Genomic DNA, 24093 nt, shown 5'->3' with positions numbered 1-24093 from the left:
TCCTGGAAAAGGAATTTTGTTAACTAAAAATACTGGTTATCAAAACATAGATGCATATACTGATGTTGACTGGGCTGGAGCTATAGATAATCGGCGATCTACTTCTGATTACCTTACTTTTGTACGAGGTAATCTTGTTACATGGAGAAGTAAGAAACAGAATGTTGTTACTCATTCGAGTGCAGAAGCTGAATTCAGAGGTATGGTGCTTGGACTTTGTGAAGCATTGTGGTTAAGACTTCTCTTGCGGGATTTGGGTTATCTACCTGGGCAACCTATTCAACTATATTGTGACAACAAAGCAACATGTGATATTGCCCATAATCCAGTTCAACATGATCGTACGAAGCATGTCGAAATAGACAGATTCTTCATTAAGGAGAAGTTGGATGAAAAAATTGTGGAGTTGCCTAAAATTCGATCTGAGGATCAACTAACTGACATTCTCACCAAAGCAGTTTCAAATCGAGTGTTTTCAAAATTTTTAGATAAGTTGGGCATGTGTGACATCTATGCACCAACTTAGGGGGAGTGTTGAGATTTTATCCGGAATTATACGGATTGTACAGTTATAGGATTAAATTATTTACTCCTTAATTTAGAGTTAATTAGTTTCCCAATTATTGTATAATTAGTTACCCATTTTAGTTAAGTCTTGATCTATAAATTGAATGTAACACCACGAATGAATATATCAAATATAATTTTATTTCTCATATTCATTCTCTGACTAGCAAGACACTCACATCACAACTTGAAATAGGAAGTTTTTAAAAAAATTATCTTATACTTGTGAGACGGAAAGACCCCCATGTACCCGTGGCAAATTTCCTAATATTTTAAAAGGTTCGATGTCACCGTTATTGGAAAAAGAAAACAAAAGAAAAGCAAAGCAAAGAAAAAAAAAAACTCAAAATAAGTAGTAATTGTTCTAGTAGTTAAATAGTTGGCCTGACCCGACTTAGTGTTGTATTTGCAGCTCACCGACCCGCATTTACAGCTCAGGTTAGCTTCCTCCAACAACCCTTTTTGGCGGAGCTTTCAATCTCTCAACACCCTCGTTTTCATCGACACCTCCCTTATTTCCTTCTTCAAATCCCCACTTTTTCCAATTTCCCCCTACTCTCCCTCTCTCTGTTCCACTTCTTTCTCTCTCTTCTGCATTTCGAAGGTATGATGCTTCCTTTACATTTTCTGTATATTCTATCGGATCTAATGGCACTACCCTCTCTACTTACTCTGTAAAAGCTCACTTTACTTCTGAATTTCGACTTGGTTTTTCAGGCATTTGATCCCAAAATGGACTCCGCATTGACCTTTTGCAGCAAATCTGTTTACTCACCTTCACCTCCCGTAAGTATCTCCGTTTTCTGGAATCATTTCTGCTCCTGATTGTTATTTATGTTTCTAGTTGCTTTTTTTTTTTTTTTTTCATTCAAAGTTCCTTTTACTTCGTTAATTGATTGTTCTTTAGCAGCAAGCAAGTTCTTACCCAGTTCTTTCTTTCTTCTCTATAGGATCGTGTGTGTGTTTATACATATTTGCATGTATGTTTATTAATTGATTTTCTGAGTTTACATGGGTTATGTTACTTCACTGATTTCTTGATCGATTTTGGTTGGATAGGGTTGCTAGGTTTGGCAGAAAGAGGGTTTATTTTAGGATTATCCCAAATTTTATACAAGTTCCTGATTTTCATTTTCTTTTCATGGGTGGTTTTGTTTTTCCTGGAAGATTAGAAAACTCTTGTGAAACAGTGATATGTATGTGAACTCTGTTAAATTGTAAGCTACAAACACTTAATCCTGCTAAGTATGGTAGCTCCCTATTAGGATAGAAGGTGCAGGTTTCAAGTCCTGGTTTGTGCATGGGTGATCCGGAGCCTTTTCTTTGGGCTTATAGGGAAAAAATTACCAAAAGGGAAAAATAATCTAGCTGTAATAAATATTTGAAGACCGTTCTATTTGTTCTATAGTTTCAATTATAATGGAGGGCTATAGCATATTGGTGTAGCCATCATAAAGTGAATCAGATGTTCGTTAATTCAACCAAAATTGATATTCAGAACTGGACTTGAAAATCTGGAAAAGTTAAAATTTTATGGCCATCATTATGATTTTATTTTTTTGGAAGTTGGAACCACATGATTCTAAATCATATGGATGCAATTATCATAATAGACTTTTTTATTTTTTATTTTTGACACAGCCATTGCCTAGTTTTAGAAGATTTTGTCATTTCTTTGATGATTTGTTGGCTGCTTGTTCCTCTCTCTCTTGAGTAGGTCAAATTCAGTTGTTTTACTTATGTTTCCGTTAATTATTCTTGCTCTTAATTAGTTTTACAAGTTCAAATTGTGGGTTAAATGAGTCTACTCCTTTATCCCAACTATTTGAGGTCGGTGATATGAATCTTATTTAGTCATTTTGATCTTCGAAGGCAATAAATTCAGTTAAATTACATGCTACTACATCTTTCCATACTATCTCAACCAAGTTCAAATATTATCCTCAATGCGGACCATGTCACTTCTCCTCACTGGTGAAATTGTTGCTCATTGTGCCAATCCTATCTTAGTTGGTTTTCCCTCATTTTATTTCCAATAGGTATTACTTCCATTGTTTAATGGATGGTTTCATTTATGATTTTATTCATCCTTTTTTTATAACAAATTTATTTCAACATCTACATTTTGAACACGGTTATTTTATGATAAGTTGTTTTCAGCTGCCCAATATTTTGTTCCATAAATTATGGTTGGTCTAATAGATATTTTATAGAATTTACGTCTTTCGCTTTAGTTGGTATTCGTCAATCACATAATATGCCAGAAGCACTCATCCACTAAGGCCATCATGCTTTGAGTCTATGAGTAACATCACCTCCAGTTTCTCCCTCCATGTTATTTAATCAAGCTCAAGTAGTCAAGTAGCAAAAATTTTATTTTGGTACATGTTGACCCTTGATATTGACTATTTCCCCATTTGTATCTTTAGTTTTGTTAGAATTACGTGTTTGTCTTATTTATCTTAAACCCTTCTTCTTAATTGTAGAGCTTTGTTCCAAATTTTTTAATTCAGATTTTTTTACTATTTGGTTTGTTTAGTTTCATCAGTCACAACTATCGTCACTAGTTACCATGGAATCATTTTCTGGATGTGTCGGGTTAGTTCATATGTAGCTAAGGCAAAAAGATAGGTGCTTAGTGCTGATATTTGATTGAATCCTACCATGATTGAAAATTGACTTGTTTCTCCTGCGGTTTCTTTTTTTTTTTTTTTTTAGAGCTTTGCTTTCATCATTCAATTCCTTTATCATATCAATATATCTGTTAAATACCCATTTGTTTTTTACAACCAACCATATTATATCTTTAGGCACTTTTGTTGGTCTCGTCACCAAGTAGTTAGCTGCCAGCCTTCCACTATTGACCATTCTCTATGAATCCAAATTGATTTAGACATTGTTGTTTCAAGTTAGAGTCACCAATTTGTCTTCTTTGTTAGCATGACACATTAATTTAATATTTCAATAAATTGCAAAATTGATCATCCCCCTTATCTTTATGTCATATTTATGTGGGGTGCTAGGTGGTGAAGATTAGGTACAAACCTTTTTTTTTTTTTTTTTTTTTATAAGTAAAAAAAAAAAAAAGGGCTTCCTTTCTAATAAATGGCTGCTCTTTTAATTTGAACATGTGCCTTCGCACTTGTTAGCCCAAGATTTTATCTTATATATAAGTACCCAAATATATATATATTTTAAAACCTTATGAAACAATTTTGTAAGCCAAGGCAGGTTATCATCCTAAACACTTCTATGTCTCAATAGGAGTGCTATTCGGTACTAAGACCTTTTTGGTTTTCATCTTCCACACCTTAATCCTATGAAACATTTTATTTTTTCTGTACTTAAGGTAATCTATTCTTTTAAACCTTCTTTTTTTCTTCCCGATTTTCATTCAACTTCTCAAAGTAACTTTTCCACAAGCAATTAATTTATATTGTACAATTTCTTGAAGTCACTTTAGTTCTATAATTTCAATCTTTTGCCGAGACTTTTAAATAGTCGTTATATACTCTGTGTAATTAAAATCTCTATTTTTTTCTCTTCCTTTGCATCCATTAGACCTAATATAAACTATATTTCCTCCGAATACTACTTCTATTAATATTATCTTACCCTGCAATTACAACTACTTTTAAGTTCGTGTGTTGTAGGTAACTAATTTAAGCCTACCATTTTGGATCAGTTTCTTTACTTATGGTTGCCTAAAATAGCACCAGGAACCTTTAATCATTTTTCACCGCATTTGGTGCCCTTTTTACTCATTTATTGAAGAACCTGGGAGCTAATGGAATTCATAGCTTATCGAGAACACCTTTCTATTTACTCGAACATTTTCAGTATTTATATCCCTAAGGGGTTTAAAGAAGGTTCACGTTATGTGTAGCTATCTAATGTAAACCTACTTTATTCTGGGTGAACCGCCTGAGCAAGAATTAAACACCACACAGGCATAGTTCAGTGTTTTTATTCATTTCTGATAATAGGAGGCATTAATTCAATCAACCCATTTGCAGAATATAAAGTGGATGAATAAAAAATTAAGAATCTTGATAGCGTCTCTCTCCTTCGGACACCCAATCATATTGTTTTCCAAGAATATTGAGCCAATTGTCTGGTTCAATCATGAATGCATGCTAGTTGGGCCCTTGGTTGTGCTTAAGATGATGTCGCAATACATCTGGATACAGTGAAGACAACAACTACAGTGGTATTGTAATATTGACAAAAGTGAATAATGCTATTTTCTAAAAGGATTCAACACATCTTTGGAGAAGAACTTATAAGCTTGGAAAAGATGATGTCAAGAGTTCCCTGAGGATTTCTATTTGTTTCTTCTCTTTTTTGATGTGATTTTAGTTGTAGATCACAGGGAGACTAGTTATCTGGGATAACTTATTTATATTCTTGGATTTTAGCAAGTTTACACCATAGCCTACTGTTCAATGGGTCCACAACATTATGGTTGAGATAAGAAAGCTAATTGATTATGGTACAGATGCAAGTTGAACTAAATGCCTCTGTTCTCATATATTTTAGTTTATCCAAATGGTCTTTTTGCCCAAACACCCTAGTTTTAACACACACACTCACACACATATGTATATACACACATATGTAACATAACGTATCGTTAAAAGGTGCCAAAAAGGGTAGCTAGCCAGTAAGGTAAATCTGATTACTTTTTACGCATTGAATTCCATTATATGTGTGGCCGTTTTTATCCCATTTTAACTAGATGATCTTGCAGTTAGTTCTTTACAATCTTGTCATATGCATTTGCAATACAGTTTCCATGTTTGGCTTCCTATTTGATGCACAATAGCCTTGTGGTTTGAAGATCTTATGAGTTAACTATATCTGTAATGCAAGGGTTTATTTGTGGAAAGGGTTCGAGGGATTAGGAGCTCCAGTTGTAGTTTTATGTTGGGAAGTAGGGTAAACTTCCCTCGGCAGAGAGCTTGGGCTTCTCAAGTTAGTCACAAATATGGGAAACGTGGGGGAGCCCTCAATGTTACATGTCGTGCTGAGAAGATTCTGGTGGCAAACAGAGGAGAAATTGCTGTTCGTGTGATTCGAACTGCTCATGAGATGGGAATACCTTGTGTTGCAGTTTACTCAACCATAGATAAGGATGCACTTCATGTCAAACTGGCTGACGAGGCAGTTTGCATCGGTGAAGCACCGAGTAGTCAGTCGTAAGTTGACAAAATTCTTGTGTAATTACTTGTTATAATTCATGAATTATTGCTATCATTGTAATTTTTTGTTTTTGTTATTATTGTTATTATTATTATTATTTGGTTAAAATGACAATTATGGAAAGGTGATGAAAAGTACAAGTGGAAGAGAATTCCTTCCACATTATCCTCTTCAGTATCATCAACAATAACAAAGCCTTAACTCCTGGCTCTTTGGGGCCGCTACATAGATCTTGTTTCACCACTGAGCTCTATCTAAGGATTTCATGATTCGATGTTATGTCACGCTTATTTAATTACTAGACTCAAGAAACATTTTAGGCAATCTGATCCAAGTAGGTCTTTTGTTGAATTCTTCTCTGGTAAACCTCATGTGAGGTTGCCAAATCTCAAGAACAAGTAGTTTTGCTGCAAAGTATTTTGCTGTCAATTTTCTGGACGGTTCTTCAAGCACAGTAGAGATTTTAGAAAATAAAGATCTGTTTTCATTCTACATTATCTATACCAGATTGGCCTCTCACAGTAGATGAGCAACCACTTTTTTCACTAGGCTACATGGCAATTTCTTCTCCAGAACACATCAAACTAAACATCCTCCTCACCTTTCCATTCAATTGGTGTGAACCTCTGTAGGTGGTTGTTTCATACTCCATCCCTATCTCGCTCAGGTTCAGAAAAGCAAATATCATCTTTGCATTTATTTATTTATTTTTGTTATGAAAGATATCATCTCCATTTTTTGACCTTGAAGTATCCATATTCAATTTATGGTTGTTTGCTTTGCCCGACTGGGGATTTTGTTGTTGCTTCCAATGCTTGTTGAGAATGATTGAGTGCTTCTCACTTGTAAGAATTTTTACCATGCAAACTGTGGATATAGTTCCAACTTCAAGAACTTTATCTTTTGGTATAATTTGAAGGAGAGGCTTCCAAGATTACTTTAATTGAAAGGTGTGGTGCTGAAGTTGATGTCTTTTTATGTAGCTTATTTGGCTTCTGGGTTAAGGACTTCCTTAGGAGTTTACATTTACTTCTTAACATGTCTGATTCCTCTTACCAAGAAGTCAGAAGAAGGTATTTGTGTCTCTTCCTGATATATTTTTTGTCCTCAAATGTGATAGCCATATGTTCAGTAGCAGTCTTGTCACATGCTCCTTGGCTCGGTAGGTATACTTTCCATTCTGTTGCTCATAATTCTTTTTGAGCACTCATCCATTGTTCTAGAATCTAGATGTTGTGGTAATGTAGGTGGCGTTGAACTTCTACTCTTTCTTCAACCATCATCTTAAACAACTAGACGTTTCGACAATATATTATATCATTGTTGAAGGATTTAAATATTTAAGTTACACCCTCTCTAATAATTTAAGCTTTTGGAGTAGATGGTGGTTAACATGGTTTCAGAGCAGTCCTGATAATTAAAATTGAAACACGTGTTGGACCAAAAAGAAAGCCACACATGAGGGGGCATGTTGAAGGATTTAAATATTTAAGTTACACCCTCTTTAACAACTTAAGCTTTTGGAGTAGATGGTGGTTAACAATCATGATGTGATTTGTTCAAATAGAATTAGTGAATTAACCCTTTTGTAGAAATTCTCCTGTAATCTATATTTAATATAATAATAGAATTGACTTGATTACTCTCAGTTGCTAGAATGATTAATAATGATGTAAGCCTACTTTTTGTTGTCTTCTTGCAGGTATTTACTGATCCCAAATGTCCTGTCTGCTGCTATTAGCCGTAAATGTACAATGCTGCATCCTGGTTATGGTTTCCTTGCCGAGAATGCAGTTTTTGTTGAAATGTGCAGAGAACATGGAATCAACTTTATTGGACCGAATGTAAGTACTTAATTCTTTATATATGAAATTATTGTGTATCTGATACTCGGGTAATCTGAATTGCAAAGTGAGTGTCTTAGTGATATGGCCACATAATTAGTCATTCTGTACACATTTGTTTTAGGGGGGGGGGGGGGGGGGGGGGGAGAACCATCCAACAAAATGCAACTAGGTGGTTTTCATATTTATCTGACCTTTTGATCAAACTATAGGAGAAGTTCTTTTAGTAGGTATACTCGAGTATATTTGCCTATACAGTCCAATATCCTGCTCAAACTATTGTAAAACTTGATAGAATTCAGTTCCAATCCAAATTATTATAATTAGTACACCAAAGCATTTTAAGAGATTTTTAGATTATGTCCATTGATCTCAGCGAGGTTTCTTAAGCATCTCCTATATCTTAAACTGCTTAATAAGAGGTGATTATTTATAGAATGTGATTTTGTCACACAAAGTTCTCCACTAGGTAGGTGCTTTTGGTAGGATATCAAACTGTTTCTAGTGCCTGTGTCAGCATCTCCTCTAAGTTGATCTTGACAATATTTGATACCATGATGGGAGATTCTTTTTGGATGGTTGAAAGGGAGAAAGAGAAGGTGGAAAAGAAGAGCGAAAGAAAAAGACCAACAGAAGAAATTAGCCTGGATGTTTAATGTTATCTTCAATTTTATGCTCAATGGAAAAGATTGAGTTTGATGTGACCATAATTTGCTGTCAAAATGCTATGCTTTCCGCTGTTTGAACATGATAAGCGATGAATCCTTTAATTATCGAAATTCTTTTATATTTTAGCTAATAAGTGATGAATACGTTAATCATCAAATTTCTGGTACATTTTAGTTGACAGAAATTTTGGAAGTGCCCAGTTATTTTATCTTAAAGAATCCATATACCTGGCGGCATATTTGGATATCTGATTTTATGATTTTGCAGCCTGACAGTATTCGTGTAATGGGTGACAAAGCAACTGCAAGAGATACGATGAAGAAAGCTGGTGTTCCAACTGTACCAGGAAGTGATGGATTGCTGCAGGTATTAGGCTGAATCAATATTTTAGGCAACATGAGCCAAGCATCATTATGACCAAGGATCAAAATTTCTCACTTCAATTTTCCTTTTGATAACTACTGATGTCATTGTAGAGCACTGAAGAAGGAGTTAGGCTTGCTGGTGAGATCGGTTTTCCTGTGATGATCAAGGTAAATAGTCTCTTATTTATAATTCAAACCTTTCATTCCAAAACTATACGTTATTGCAATACAGACCCAGATATGCATTTCTATTTTCTTAGTCAAACTAGCTATATGCAATCAGGTAAAAAGATTCAGCAAATCCTTGCACCTACTTCTAACTTCAAAGATTGATGCAATATGGCACTATAGAAAATTTATTTAACCTGCCATTATTTATTTTGTGGCAGCCATGTTACTTTACTGTCTGGTGCTGCCTTTAGGAAATAGTGAGCTTCACTATAATAAATCACAATAAAAGTATGGCAGCAATAGCATCCTTCCAGCACATTCTTATTAGTAAGCTTGAAATTGCAATGGAATTTCTGTTGTCAAATTTCACCACATGTAAGAACTTTATGCTTTTAATACTCCTTTCAATTATAGTCACCTACTTGTGGAAAACGACCATGGGAAGCTAAACTTGTATAGGAAAGTTCAAGTTATTAGACCAGAAATCTTGGCATATAGATACATATTTTAGGTAAAGTAAATCTTGGCATATATTGCTAATGCATTTGAGCACCTTTCTATGCTTGTTAAACATCACTTGGTCTCTTAATCCCATGGATTGGATTCTAGAGATATATGAGGAAACTACACAGATTAAATTACTAAATAGTTTGTTCCTTCTCTTAATTATTTAGGTGGTGTTGGGGAAATCTTTGAAGGATTCAATGTTCAATCTGTCAACATACAGTAGGATAATAATTAAAAAAAAAATCTGATGTTAAATTGAGCTTTCAATGCAATGCAGTTGAATGTTATTTCATAGTTGTCAATTTGACCATACTGAATTGACTTATCCATTTGACTTGTGTAGCTTTTGAGGGACGCATTCCCCTTTTGATTGCTTTTTACACAATATTTACTTTAAGCTATAGGGAATTGATTGGAAAGTAAACGATATCTTGCAATCTTAAAACACTTGGAGGTGGACTTGCTGTTGAAAGCTTACATTTTCACCTCTCTTTTTATTAGGCTATCAAAATGATCATAAAAGAAAATTATATCTATAACTGGATAAGGGATAATTGAACTTAAGAAAATTTTATTCTTTGCAGGCAACAGCAGGTGGTGGAGGCCGTGGAATGCGTCTTGCTAAAGAACCTGACGAATTTGTGAAGTTGTTACAGGTATTTCTCTTTCTGGAAGTTATACTTTTTGCACAATTTCTCTAATTGCTCCTCCTGTTGGTCCTTAATAGTTACCTTGCATCATTATTCATATTGTTCACCTATTGATATATAGTTTTTTTTTTTTTCCCAGTACTTGAATTCCGAGGAGTTCTGAAATTTCTGGGTTTCTTGAAATATGAAATTGAAGAATTATTATATATATATTCAAATATCTCTTTCTTGATTGCAGACCAAATTTTTAGATTAAGGGAAAGAAGGGTCATTAAAACTACATTGGATACGCCGATGACACAATATTTTGGACGTACTCTTTTTCTTCTCTTTGTGAATACTTGAGCCTAAGTAGCAGAAATGTTTGCTTTATTGTAACTTTTGGCCTTCAATCTTTTCCGCACACCTATTTGTATTTCTAGATTTCCTAAAGCTACTCTACATAATCAGTTTTGTTCTTACATATCTTAAATTCTTTAGTTTAGAGCTTATTGTCAAAATTCCAATTTATCATTTACCCATTTTCTAGTATCATCAACTGAAATAATATCATCATGAAATAACATACACCATGGAAACTTATCTTGTATGTGTCTCGTCAGTTTGTTCTCATTAGTTAGTCCATAACCATGGCAAAAAGATATGAGCTTTATGCTGGCCCATGATATAAGACTATGATAATTGGAGATTCAGTTGTTTCTCCTACAGGTGTTCTAACCAAAGGTTCCATCATTCATGTCCTTTCTCATGTTAATATATATTTTTTGTGTCTCCTTCCTTTTCTAAAACTTTCTCATATATATATATATATATATATATATATATATATATATATATTTATCTGACTCTAGGTACCATATAATCTAAGTCTCCAAAAATCATATGAAGGTCTTTCTTCTTCTCTCTATTCTTTCTATTATTCTATCAGACATGTAAATAGCCTCCATGTTTGACCTCCCCAGCATAAATCCAAATTTATATTGTGACACTTAAGTTTCCCGTTCCTTTTTGTTCAATCGCTCTAAAGTTTCGTAGCATGACTCATTAATTTAATATCACAGTATTTGGTACAATTTTGTATATTTTCACTGTTTTAATATATATGTACTAATTACTCTTGCGCCACTTACCAGACATTACCTTAATTATTATTTATCTTATTAAACAATTTTGTTAGACAAGACAAGCCACCATCTCGTAAACACTTCCAACCTCAATAGAAATGCTATTTAGTCTTAAAGGCTTCTTTATTTCATCTTTATTTATGCATTATTTTTTATCTTGCACTCCCAAATCCTGCCAAAAAAAAAAAAAATTATTTCCTGTCCTACCTAAAGTTACCATATTCTCTTGAGCCTAAACTTTCTAGATGATTCTCATTTAACAATTTCTCAAAGTAAATTTTCTGTGTTTTTGTTTTATTTCAACATTTTTTGCCGAAACCCTTGAAATCTTCAATATTGATGCATTTAATATGATTAAAATTTCTATTTTTTTCTCTCCGTTAGTTTAGGAAGTTTATATCTATTTTTCTTCTCTTCTTTGACACCTAATTTAGAATGGAAATTGTTGTATGTCTTATGTTTAACTTCTCTCACTACTTTTTTAAGCTCCTTTTTGTTGTATTTATATCTTTCAAAAGTTTCTCTTCTAGTTTTTTTTGCCAAAGCTTATAATATTCCCTTTTTGTTCTTATGATGATTTGAATTTGTTCATTCCACCACTAAGTTTTCTTAGATGATAAACTTTTTTGATTCTCCAAGGACATCTTTGAATTTTTTTTAGTGCGTGCAATAATCTTATTCCACAAAAAATTAATTTCATCATTATTGCATGTGGCTTCTTTTAGCTTTCTATTGTTAAATAATTCTACTTTCTTCCCTCTAAATTCCACTAACCTGATCCTAGGTAAATACTCTCCTTTCTCCTTTCTCCTTTCTCCTTTATGATTTATATATATATTATAGGGTAAAATGCAAAAAAAACCCCTGAACTATGGGGAAACCTTCAACTAACCCCCTGAACTACCAAAAATGCAAGAAACCCCCTGAACTATGCAAAAAAGTTGCAAATCACCCCATCCGGCCAAGGTCCAGTGAGATTTAGCCGTTAAAATTTGTTAAATTATTTTAAAAGACCAAACTACCCTTAGAAGCATGAAAGGACAAGAGTGCCCTTAATTTCCAACTGTTAGACCCCAATATCCCAGTCCTGCAACAAAGCCAAACATGGCTTTAACCAAATTTCCCCAAATCACAAACTCTGCAACTGGCAGTGTTTTCTGTTGGTGTTCTTGGTGCTCAATCGACTGTTAATCTTGGTGAATGAACATCTTGCTTTGGGAGTTGAAAAATAACCCATCACTCATTGCTTGTGATTCTATACGTACATCTAAAACTCAAATCCTTGATTTAATTTCTTAATAAAAGTTGAATACACAGTTGATTTAATTGCCAAGAACTAATTAATTGTTGCGTTCAGATTCAGAAGCTGTATGGAGAATTTGCTACACTTTTCATGCTTGTTTGTGTACTGACATCAAGAGCTCAATGAAGCCAGGGTTAATATGTTTTGGAGACGAGAAACTGAGAACAAGAAAAAAGAAAAAGAATTAATTGGCTGAGGATCACTACAATCATATCATTCTTGAAAACAAGAGACAATGTGTGCCACTCATATCTTCAAACCCAAGTTTGATATCTTTTTGAAATGTCCCTGTATCAAAATTGTCAAAGCAAAGATAAAAGAAAAACAAGAAGAAGATTTTGAGAGCAGATAGGAATTATTGTCGAAATGAAGAAGAAGAAAAACACTGCATATGGGTTGGTCTAATTCGCTGGAGGCGAAGAAGATGAGTGATTCAGCTTCTGTTGGGGGAAGCTGCCGTTACGAAGAGGAGAGGAACGGAGCCGGACCAGTGCTGGGTTCTTGAGTGGCCGGATCCGGCTGGGGCGACAGTGACCGACTTTCTGTCTCTGCACTGTCACATATCTGCAATTGTCTTTCACCCATCTCATCTTCCTCCTCATAACTCTCATCTCTCTCTTCAACACCGTCACTTCCGAGTCGGACTCGGACAGAGTCGCCAACCTCCTCAACCTCCAATCCCGATCCGAATCCGGGATCATCTATCTCAACGTCCAACTCCTCAACCGCTTCATCACCTCTTCCAACCGCTCCTGCAACCTCAAGGATGATTTGCTTCAGATGGACGCTGGAGGCTTCTCTCGCTTGGTTGAGTCCATGGCCGAATTCATCGACTCCTAAACCAAGCTCACCATCAGTGTCTGTAATTTGGGGAAAGAGAGGGAAAAGAGAGATGACGTGGAGGGGGTTCAAGGTTTGATTTAATGACGAAGGTTGCTGTTGGTGAGGTGATGAATTTGGGTGGTAACACGGCTGGGCATAGATGAGTAGAGAGAGAGTGTTTTTGGGTCTGCAAATAGGAAGAGGGTCTGCAGTTGGTTTGATATTGTTTGCCAAACTGCGTCATTTTATTGGAAGGGCAGCTTTGTCTTTTTTCTTTTCCGGTGGCCTGAGTGGGCAAATTGCAACAAATTCAAGGGGGGTTTCTTGTAGTTCTGGGAGGTTAGTTGCAAAACCCCCATAGTTCAGGTTTTATTTTTTTGCATTTTACCCTATGTTATATATGTACTTTTAAATTGCTAGCTTATATTGTGATGTTAAACTTTCTTCTAACATAACCTAACATGTGATTGATTTACCTTTCTAGTTAGAAAAAGTCAATTTGACTCATGTTTGACCCACTTTTGAAGTTAATCAAATGTTCATCTCTTTCTCTAAAATAGGTAATTTCTCTCTTTCATGTATCCCTGAACTGATTAATCCTTATGTTTCGTAAATTATGCCTTAATGTGTTCGTCTAGTCCTGCTTTGGGTATAGTAGCATTAACTCTATTAATTTTATAGCCTCCTAATATAGGTTTTACTCTTATTATCCTGTCCTTTTATCTAATACTAGTTACAGCATATTTTAAATTCTTATAAATAATTATCTCTACTCGATTTTTTGTCTGTTTCAGTATAATGAAGTTTATATCCCCTGTTTTCGATTTCTCTAGCTTTTCCTCTTATTCACTCATTTTCTTGTATACATACTATACTAAGCTTCCTTCTAGTTCTAGTCATAGTGATGGAGATCCTACTGAGCCGTGTGGTCTACGTACTTATTATACGCATAGGCAGAGGATGATTTTTTTTTTTTTTTTTTTTTTTTTTTTGTGTATTTCTTATTTCTTTAGGGTTTTATTTTTGGTAGTAGAGTTTGATTAGGGTTTTATTTGATGCTTATATATATATATATATGTTTATATCTGCTTGTGACGTTCAGTAGATACTTTTGATGATGGAATTCATGCATAGTTTGTAGGGCAGGAAAAATCCACTATAATACCTTTTTCATCTCTTTTAGCTGATCATATTATAATAATTTCTTCCAAACAATTACAGAAGTATATACTATGAAGAGTTTGTATAAACTATTTAAGATTTTTTTTCTTCACTAAGTTTGGTACAATTGTTTGCTTTGACAGCAAGCTAAGAGTGAGGCTGCAGCTGCATTTGGAAATGATGGTGTCTATTTGGAGAAGTACATACAGAATCCGAGGCACATTGAGTTCCAGGTAATTGTCTCTATATAGAGTTTTGCACATTCGACTTTCATCTCTTTCTCTTTGCTTAGCGCATTGTTAAACTATGTTTTTAGATGTTACCGTGGGTCTCTTAAAGATTGCATTAAGATATGCTAGGAATTTAATCTTTCTTTTTTGGTTTCGTCGCATGTTTTCATATATTATAAGTTATTATTTTGATTTGCAAAATTGATGCTATGGTTCAATCCTGTCAATTTTCCATTTCAATGAATGGTTTGGGTCTAAATACATTTGGTTAGATTTAACTCATGAACGGATTTATGTTGTTACTTGTTTAGTTGTATTAACATAGTATTACATGCCAAAAACTTTAGTAATGTAATAAATCAGTTTTTTTAAATTCTCTACCACTTGACCCATTTTCCAATCTCCTGTTTCACCTTTAGTATACCAATGGCTTTACAGGTTCTTGCTGACAAGTTTGGTAATGTTGTTCACTTTGGAGAGCGTGATTGCAGTATTCAGGTATGCATAACCACTGACTTTTTACCTTTTCGTTTTACATAAGAATATAGCTTGCTTAATATTCAAGACTCCAAAATCTTTTGCTTTATTTTATTTTTATTTTTCTACTTGAAAAAGAGGAAGGTTTGAAGGCAGTGAGTTATCATTGGTTTTGAGTCTTAAAGCTAGGAACCGGAAGATTTGTATTCTAGCTCAATCCACATTTTGGAACTTGGTTAAAGACATGTAATTCATTGATGTAATTAGGAAGTTCAGGCTTTAAACCGAGTGTGCCACATAGAATCACTTCAGCATCATTTCTAATGCTCCTCATGAAGCTTAAGGTTCCAAACATTTTAGGAAGTTTTGATGAAATGATAACGCTCTCAAAATCTTTTATTCGAAAATTTTGGATGAGAATGTCCTCATGCAACATTAGAGATGACAACTGCTCCAAAGTCACTCTTTAACAGTGATTTGATGTGTCAACTTTTTTAGCAAATACATCGATATCTGTGTTTTGTGGGAACTTAAGCTAGAAATCAAAGTTAGATGATATTATTTCCTCCTTAAAGAATCCTAAATGCAGATCATTGTTAATGTCCATTAGACCCAAATCTTTGGCCAAAGCTCAAGGCTGGGCAATTTTCCATGAAAACTAATTCATGCCTCCTCTTTCAGAAGCCATGAAAAGAAGCCAGCACAGATCTTCCTTGTCCCTTTAGTGCCTCGCCAAGAATCTTTGGGCTGTGTCTGTGTGCGCATGCTGGACAGATATTCTTTGTGTTTCCTTGGTGGGATGGAGGTTTGTGCCAATAGGATAAAATAGGGGCATGGATGCAACTTTCAGTCATTGATCTAAGTAGTCATTTTTCAAATCTGCTGTGATGGATATTTGGTCTTCACTCTTCACTTAAATAAAAACATGTAGTTAACATCAGTTAACATAAAATAGTTCATATCTCGGGGATAACCTAATTGAGTTATTAATCCCCATCCACCCATGGGAGGAAAAAAGAAAATACAAGATGACCTAATTGGCCTGTACCGATCACTATGAAAATATAGGATGGGACAATTTCATTCTCATTTGTAATACTCTCAAATCCATCGAATGATCCTGCTTTCAGAAACCAATCATTAGGTGGTGTCTAGCAGTGTATGTGTCAGGCATTTTTCCAAATTGGTTTGAGCAAGCTTTCTCTATTGCTTTTTTCCAAATGGATTTGAGCAAGCTTTCTCTACTGCTGGCTAGGCTCTGTTTAGTCTAAGTTATCTAGTTTTGGATTCAGGACGAGCTTGGTAATCTTTCTGAAACTCTGGTGGCTGTGATTCAGCCCATCTTGGCTTGGCTCAAGTTTGTTTTCATATCTAAATCCTGGAAGATGAGTTAAATAACATGCCTAGTAGAGATTAAAAACTTCCAATATATATATATATATATATATATATATATATATATATATATATATATGCATATATAAAATTCCAGAAGATTGAGAAGAACAAAATGCCAAGTCGAGATCAAGCAACTCTGCAGCGTAGAAATATATATCAACATATATACTCACATATGTCATATTTGTGTAAGATTGCAGAAGAAACCTGATTACCATAGACATGTCCTCAAACGACAAGAGGAAATAGAAGGCTCTACTAATACTATAGAAAATATTTGCACAGGATTAACTATCTTTAGGAACATTCTGCACATCAGAAAGGGTCAATGATGAACTAGAAAGGGAAAAAGCACCAAAGAAAAGAAGATACTAGAAGTTGAAGCACTGCCGAAGGGATCAATTATAACCCTAACTAGACCAAAAACTATTGCATATTATTATATTACATCAACTAAAGTTAGAGAGAGAATGATTAGACAATTATATATCCCGACCCCGGAAATGATAAAATATACTAAAAAGAAAAAGAAAAGGAAACCCCTAACCAACAGGCCTGTGGCTTAGCGGTATCAGGCTCCTACTTCCTAAAGGGAGGTCAGGAGTTCGAACTTCAGTGGAGGCAGTGTGTGTGAGTTTCCCAACTAGGAAAAAAGATAAGGAAACCCCTATATCTGGTTAATTGAGCAGAGCTCAGCCTTGTTTCAATAACTAACGGAATTCAGAAGTGGAGCTTGAACTCAACTCATACACTAAAATAAACACGAACAAGCTCCAAATGAGCAGAGCCGCAAACTATTCATGGATAGCTTTGCTCATTTTTCAGTCTAATTTATGCTGTGCTAATCATAAAAAGAAAGAAAAAAAGGTTCATGATCAGTGCACTTTTTAAAAAGCTAGTTTATAGCAGCAACAGGATTATTGAACATGAAAAAAAGAAAAGAAAAAAGAGTCTTATCAAAAATGACTTGGCTGTTCAGAGAAGGAATCAGAAGCTGCTGGAAGAAGCTCCCTCCCCTGCTTTAACCCCCGAGTTGCGGAAAGCGATGGGTGATGCCGCAGTTGCAGCAGCAGCATCTATAGGTTACATTGGTGTGGGTACTGTTGAGTTCCTTTTGGATGAAAGAGGTTCCTTTTACTTCATGGAGATGAACACCCGGATCCAGGTGAAAAGAAAATGCTGGAGTTGTAATATTATTAGGTTTCTAGAAATATTTGATTTGGAGTTTAATGGTAAGTTATGTGCTTGCTGTTTTTTTGTTTTGGCAAAAATTTAGGTTGAGCATCCTGTGACAGAAATGATTTCCTCCGTTGACCTGATTGAAGAACAGATCAGTGTAGCTATGGGAGAGAAACTCCGCTACAAACAGGTTCTAAAATGGGATTCTTATGATACTTTAGGGATAAAATTCAATCTGTTACTTACCCAAAAAAACATAAAAATTTCAATCTGTTCTAATAATTTGCTACCTCATATCTACAGGAGGATATTGTGCTTAGAGGACATTCAATTGAATGCCGTATTAATGCTGAAGATGCTTTTAAAAATTTCAGACCCGGGCCAGGTATGTTTATGCATATCAAACAAATGGATGCTTTAATCTCCAATCTGGTATTATCTTGTTGGCCGGTTTGCATGGTGCCATATTTGGGTATGGATAGACGCAGCTGTTTTTTTCATTAGAAAACACAGACATGTGAAAACCTTAATTTCTTTTTTGACTGGACTGGGTCACCCATTCCAAAAAGATGTGTTAGAGCCCTAGGGTCTTGTTGCATGTGCTAGTTTTGCCCCTTCTGTTTGTATGCTTATTCCAATATCATTTTTAAATTTATTGCGGTACTCCTTGTGTCTGTTGAACGTGCGTAGTCTCTTTTATCTTCTTTGCTGTATTATCTGGTAATAGTAAGAATAATGGTCTCCAAGCTTTTCTGGAAACTAATATTCATGTTCATTTGGAATATTAGGAAGAATAACAGCGTATCTACCATCTGGAGGTCCATTTGTGAGAATGGATAGCCATGTTTATCCTGATTACGTTGTCCCACCAAGCTATGACTCCCTACTTGGAAAGGTTTGTCAAATTTTGTTTGTGTTTTGTTCACATGCAATATGTGATATTTTTGTCTTTTTTCTTTAATGCTTATGCATTTGTGATGTATGATGCATACATGGAATGCATAGATTTGGTTTAGTTAATTATCGAAAAAGGTGCTTGCAAGCTTTGTGTTTGTTTGTGTGGCCTTTATGTCATGCCATTATGTATGCAAAATGAATGCATTTAGAACTGTATGTGTAGTCTGTTTAGCTATCTATACTCTGTATATTTGTACCCATGCACAAATGGAAAGAACAGGAGCCATTGCTTTGCTTGCTGACTCCTAACATCTGTATAGTTGCACCTGTAGTTAGTAAAGGTGCCCTAAGCACCTAAATCTCCTGAACCTTGAGTGCAAGGTGTGGTAGGAATATATATTAAATATAACTACTATTGAAAAACATATAAACTATGCAACACAAACAAGTCAAAATAGAAGTGAGGGAACTTTTTGGTATATTAGCTAAATCAGTCTACTCGTATGCTTTCAAATCACATTTGCATTTAGTTAAATCAATATACAATTGAAACAATTCAAATTATTATCACAAAACTAGTCAAAGTTCAAAAGGATTTTTTTTTCTTTTAAATTTATTTATTGGCATATAAATCAAGAGGGTTAGCTATATTGATGTGTATATATCTTTCAATATAAAATATGCATCAACTAATGGCATTACCAGTGTGCATTAATAAAACGCTGCAGTTATATAATTTTTTATTTCACATTATATCATTATATATATTAAGAACCTAATACTAGACACATTTAACATAAGTAATGAACTGTAAGCATGTATTTAAATACCAAATATCACGATTAATAAATATGATCTATCAAATATAACCGTGATATGATTTATAAAAAAAAAATAAAAAAAAAATAGAAGTACAACCCTGATATGATATAGATCATGTTTATAGGAGAAAAAAACAGGTATTTCTTGAATGGTTAAAGTTAAAGGCAAATTTTCAGTTTGGAGCCTACTAGATAGTGTGTTTAAGGGCTTCATGTGCGCTTGATTGAAGGAGGTTCACCTGTAACAAGCTATGTTTACAGAATAAAGTTTGTAAACTTTTTGTTTTCCCCTTTTCGGGAAAGCATTAGAGTTCGTAAACTTGTTTGGTAATAAACAGATTTTATTTAGTTGCATTTGACTGGGCAATGAGTAAATATAGTAAACAGTAGAATAGAAATTAACATGGTGAATTTGTCTATTCTAAAATTGAAAGCATTGTAATTTACATCAATATAGATGTGACGGCAACTCCGTTAAATGGACTATTCTATTTCTCTCAATGTACTCTTGTCCGGCCAACACATGGGTATGAATATGGCATATGTATTTTGACACATATCCAAATTGGACATCTGAACCCTCTACATATGATGAAGTAAGGGAAAGAAAATTCAATTTTGATAGCAAAAATGGAATCCTTCATTTTCACCACATTCAATTTAATTTAAATTGTAATGATATATTTTAAAGAATAGTCGCATCATACATTACGCTATTATAGAGCATATGATGTATTTACATGTGCAAAACATGTCCATCTTCCCGTATCCAAGTTTTGGACACATTTCAATTAGGTCCATGTACAAAAGTCTAGGCATCGATGAATTGGATCTTGATCCAATAAGTCATATATGGATTGAAACATATAATTTGGCAAGTCATTTATGATCTGAATTGACAATATGTTGGATCAACAAATCAGATATGGGTCAGTCCAATCTAATAATCCGATTTCACATAGTGCAATATATAACATGTTATTCATATATTATTATCTAATGATATATTATATAATATTCTCATATTATCAAAGAAGATTCTTCATTCTTTTCTCTTCTTCCTTGTCGTTGTTTTTTCTCATTCTTTATTGTTTTTTCTTTCACAAAGAGTCAAATACCTAACTTCTTTTTCTTTTTGCCCATTTCTTTTGGCTTTAAATTTCTTGAAAAAAGAAATACATCTTTAACAAAGTGGGTTATTGGATAGGATATCTGAACATAACAATTAAGATATAGATTTGGTAATGAATAATTTGTTGGATTATTGGATTGGGTCTGATCGAGATATTTCTCACTGGATTCAGATATGGTCGAGCATGATTTGACCCATGATTGAACATGATCTGATCCGTTGACACGTTAACCGAACTCCATGTAATTTTCGACACAGTCACACCTGATACATGGACTTGGGTAATGTGTGTCAGTGTGGTGTGTCTTTATGTTGAATCATCAGATCCCGAAACCCAAGGATGCTGGGACAAGGCTAAATCTTCATATTAATTAATACTTTCTTTTACTTTTTAGAGTAATATAATGTTTTCACTTGTTTTGAAGCAAAATGGATATAATAAAAACGTTCTATGCATAATTTATATACTCCCTCCATCCCAGAGAAAGTGTCATTGTTTAGGACACCAGCACTTTTAGTAGACATGTATTTATGCATTGTCCGAATTACAAACTTAAAAAATTATATATTTAATTTATTGATTCAAAAAGATTTTCAAAATTCAAATAGACACTTGTTTTCGAACATCCCAAAAAAGGTATGTTGGACACTTGTTATAGGACGTAAGTAGTAATAAATTTGAATGATTGAATATGGTTGTTTGGTGCATTTCCATCCATGAGTGAAGACACATAATATCCCATCCCCATTTCTGAGTGTCACATGTCCAACAAGGATATTTCGTGCATTTTTTGAAGAGTACATTTAACATATGTAACATTGAATTGCAATCTCATGATTATTTTTTTGTTTTAAATTGATCCTTATAAAGTTTTAAAATGCGCATGAATATAGTACCAGTTTTTGTGGATTTATTTATAGAAAAATATAATCCTTGTCAGTTGGGCATTGGCCGTGTTCAAATTCAATGCATTTGATATGAGGACTTAATTTTCTGAGACTATTGTGTTGAAGTATGCATGAATATAGTTCTAGTCCTTGTTAGATTTATTTATTGGATGCCTATGATTTAAGAATTTGATTTTTTGAGGCTGTGTGTTGAAATTATGCATGGATATAGTTCCCTCTTTTCATTTTATTTTTATTTATTTTTGGGTCCAAATCAAATCCAAGTTTTAAATGATTCTCTTAATTTTTTTGGCATGTTATGTAGCTTATTGTATGGGCACCAACAAGGGAGAGGGCAATTGAACGTATGAAAAGGGCTCTCAACGACACTATTATTACAGGTATTGTGATAGTTTTTAGTTAAGATTGTGCCCTGAACTGTTGCTTGGTTTCCGTTTTTGTTCAACTCTGACCTCTCAGGGTAGGGTTGCAAGTGTTCCTCCTCTTTGGAGGGACGGGGGTTCCAAAGACTGAACTTTCTGTTTTGAGTTCTCCTCTTTTCATCTGTGCAATGTGCAAGAAGAAACAAAAACGTTAACCCTCAATTACAAAATGCACCTTAATTTTGAAGAATTAGCCTGGATAGGTGGATCCACCAAGTGTTACTTCTATACAGCTTAGCTCATCTTTGTTGTGATCCTGAAAGTTTCATTTGGTTGTTATATCTTATTTCTACTCAATATGTTTAAGTTCCAAGTACCAGGAGGTATGACTAACGTTCTTTTTGTCTACACCTCCTAGTAGCACCTTGAACCAAAAAGTACCTCATTGATGCTTCTAATGGTTTTCATTCACACTCAATTGGTGGCATCCACCTTTAGGTTCTCATCAATGCTTCCTTTCTCATCCCATTTTTATTTTGTTGTTGCCTGTATCAATGTTATCTTCTTGATTGTACAAACTTTTTTCTCAACAGCCTTGAACGTTCCCTACCACCTTCATCCTGCCGATCATTTTCTTTATATTAAACTAGTGTTTGTGCATATCCGCACATTTTTGTTCAATCTTTAGTAGTTTGAAATTCAACTTTATGTCATGATCTCGAGTGATTCCATGCAAGTCCTCTCTATCTCTATTTTTTTGTTTTTTTGGGTTTCTAGTTGTTTTATTAGTTGAGCCCTATAACAGAAAACCCGTCTTAAATAATTGGAAAAGGCTTTATTGAGTTGAATTATTTATCAGTCTGAAATAAATTATAATTTTTATGGCAGGGGTTCCAACAACAATCGAATACCATAAACTTATCCTCGAAGTTGAGGTAGGAAAATTTCCTAACATTGTTAACATATATTCTTATGTGGAAAATTATATTTGAGACAGAAGATGCTGATTTATCTAAACTTGTTCACATTTTCTCTACGTCACAGGACTTCAAAAATGGAAAAGTTGATACTGCTTTCATTCCAAAGCATGAACAAGAGTTAGCTGCGGTAAGGAAATGAATTTACACTACGGCTCCGTTAGTTTCGATGTAAAATATTTTTTAAAAAATATTTTTTTATTTTCTGGTGTTTGGTTGTCGTAAAATATTTACAGAGAAAAAATATATTAAAACTTAGCAAAAATAACTTACCCAACAATTTTTGGCAAGTTATTTTACGCACCCCGCCCGATGGACTCGATCTCAACCTCGACCTAGACTTTTACCAAACACCGAAATATAAAAATTTTAAAAAATATTTTACCTAAAAGAGGAAAATATTTTTCGAAGAGTATTTTATGTCGAAACAAACGGAGCCTACATGTTAATATTCTAGTTGAGCCTCCTCTTCTTTTTTTCTTTAAAAAAATTGTTACCATTTCAGTGTTTGGATATCATGAAATTAGGTTAGATGCAATTCAACTTGGTTTACATGTTTGGTCCTCCATTTAAATGTTAGAGTAGGGGCACTGTTTTCTGGTTCTTTATTACTCGAATCCATTTAAAAGTCCCCAAACCCTTAAGGTTTTCATGTTTTAGATTCTTATGGGTTGTGTCCTGCATTAGGATGTCCCATGAAAATTAGCATCTCTTGTGGCAGCCTTCTAAATCATGCCACATTGGTGATCAAAACCCTAGATTAGCTATAAGAAATCTGCTGGTTGTTTATCCTCCAACTTGAAATGCATAAACTGGAATGTGTTTTGAAGATGACTCATTTGTATTTCTTCCTGCAGCCCCAAAAGATGGTAGTAGCAACTCCTGCTAAAGAGCTGACCAACGCTGCTGCTTAGAGGGATTTGAACTGGTTTTTGATTGGGCAGCTGCTCTCGGCTCTGTCGGCAGATACAATTTTTCACTAATGAATATGTTAGCTTGGTCTCTGCATATTTTGTTCTTCCATGTTTTTGAATTACAAGGAACAATTAAAATCCTTCTTTCTAATGGCTGCAGTACGAGTTTCAATCTCTGTTGATGAATGTATTTTTTTTCGTTTCTTTTTTGTTTTAATGATATAGCAATTAATAGTTGATAAAAATTCTAGGAGTGTTAGATTGGTGAATGAATTTACGAGAAAATTGACTTTTAAATTCTAATAATTAAATTTAAATGCAATAATATAATCGGTTAAATATAAAAAATAAAATAAATGATTCATGCAATATTACTAGTTTTTTAGTTGAACCCTCTCGCTTTTTACCTTGA

General features: G+C 34.2%; 1 protein-coding gene across 1 annotated transcript; it reads left to right on the top strand.

Annotated features, from left to right (window-relative positions):
* Nucleotides 1–982: 982 nt before the first annotated feature.
* LOC132303253 (biotin carboxylase 1, chloroplastic) lies at nucleotides 983–23926 on the top strand. The gene is made up of 17 exons (XM_059800441.1): nucleotides 983–1171; nucleotides 1285–1353; nucleotides 5440–5765; nucleotides 7472–7613; nucleotides 8550–8648; nucleotides 8759–8815; nucleotides 9910–9981; nucleotides 14529–14618; nucleotides 15054–15113; nucleotides 17470–17655; nucleotides 17767–17859; nucleotides 17973–18054; nucleotides 18458–18564; nucleotides 21733–21808; nucleotides 22679–22725; nucleotides 22835–22897; nucleotides 23625–23926. Exons 2-17 carry the CDS (start codon nucleotides 1300–1302, stop codon nucleotides 23679–23681), a joined length of 1611 nt encoding a protein of 536 aa, XP_059656424.1. The 5' UTR covers nucleotides 983–1171; nucleotides 1285–1299; the 3' UTR covers nucleotides 23682–23926.
* Nucleotides 23927–24093: the final 167 nt, after the last annotated feature.

Source organism: Cornus florida, unplaced genomic scaffold (genome assembly GCF_030987335.1).
Source record: "Cornus florida cultivar Cherokee Brave unplaced genomic scaffold, ASM3098733v1 CherokeeBrave_3.0.0_Hap2_Chr04, whole genome shotgun sequence".
In the NCBI taxonomy this organism is placed as follows: Eukaryota; Viridiplantae; Streptophyta; class Magnoliopsida; order Cornales; family Cornaceae; genus Cornus; species Cornus florida.
This window is presented reverse-complemented; position numbering and strand designations above follow the sequence as displayed.

Coding starts and splice junctions, on each gene's coding strand:
- LOC132303253 (XM_059800441.1), top strand. CDS start 1,300: ATGGACTCCGCATTGACCTTTTGCAGCAAATCTGTTTACTCACCTTCA. Junction 8,649..8,758: donor GAAGTGATGGATTGCTGCAG/GTATTAGGCTGA, acceptor ATGTCATTGTAG/AGCACTGAAGAAGGAGTTAG. Junction 8,816..9,909: donor GTTTTCCTGTGATGATCAAG/GTAAATAGTCTC, acceptor TATTCTTTGCAG/GCAACAGCAGGTGGTGGAGG.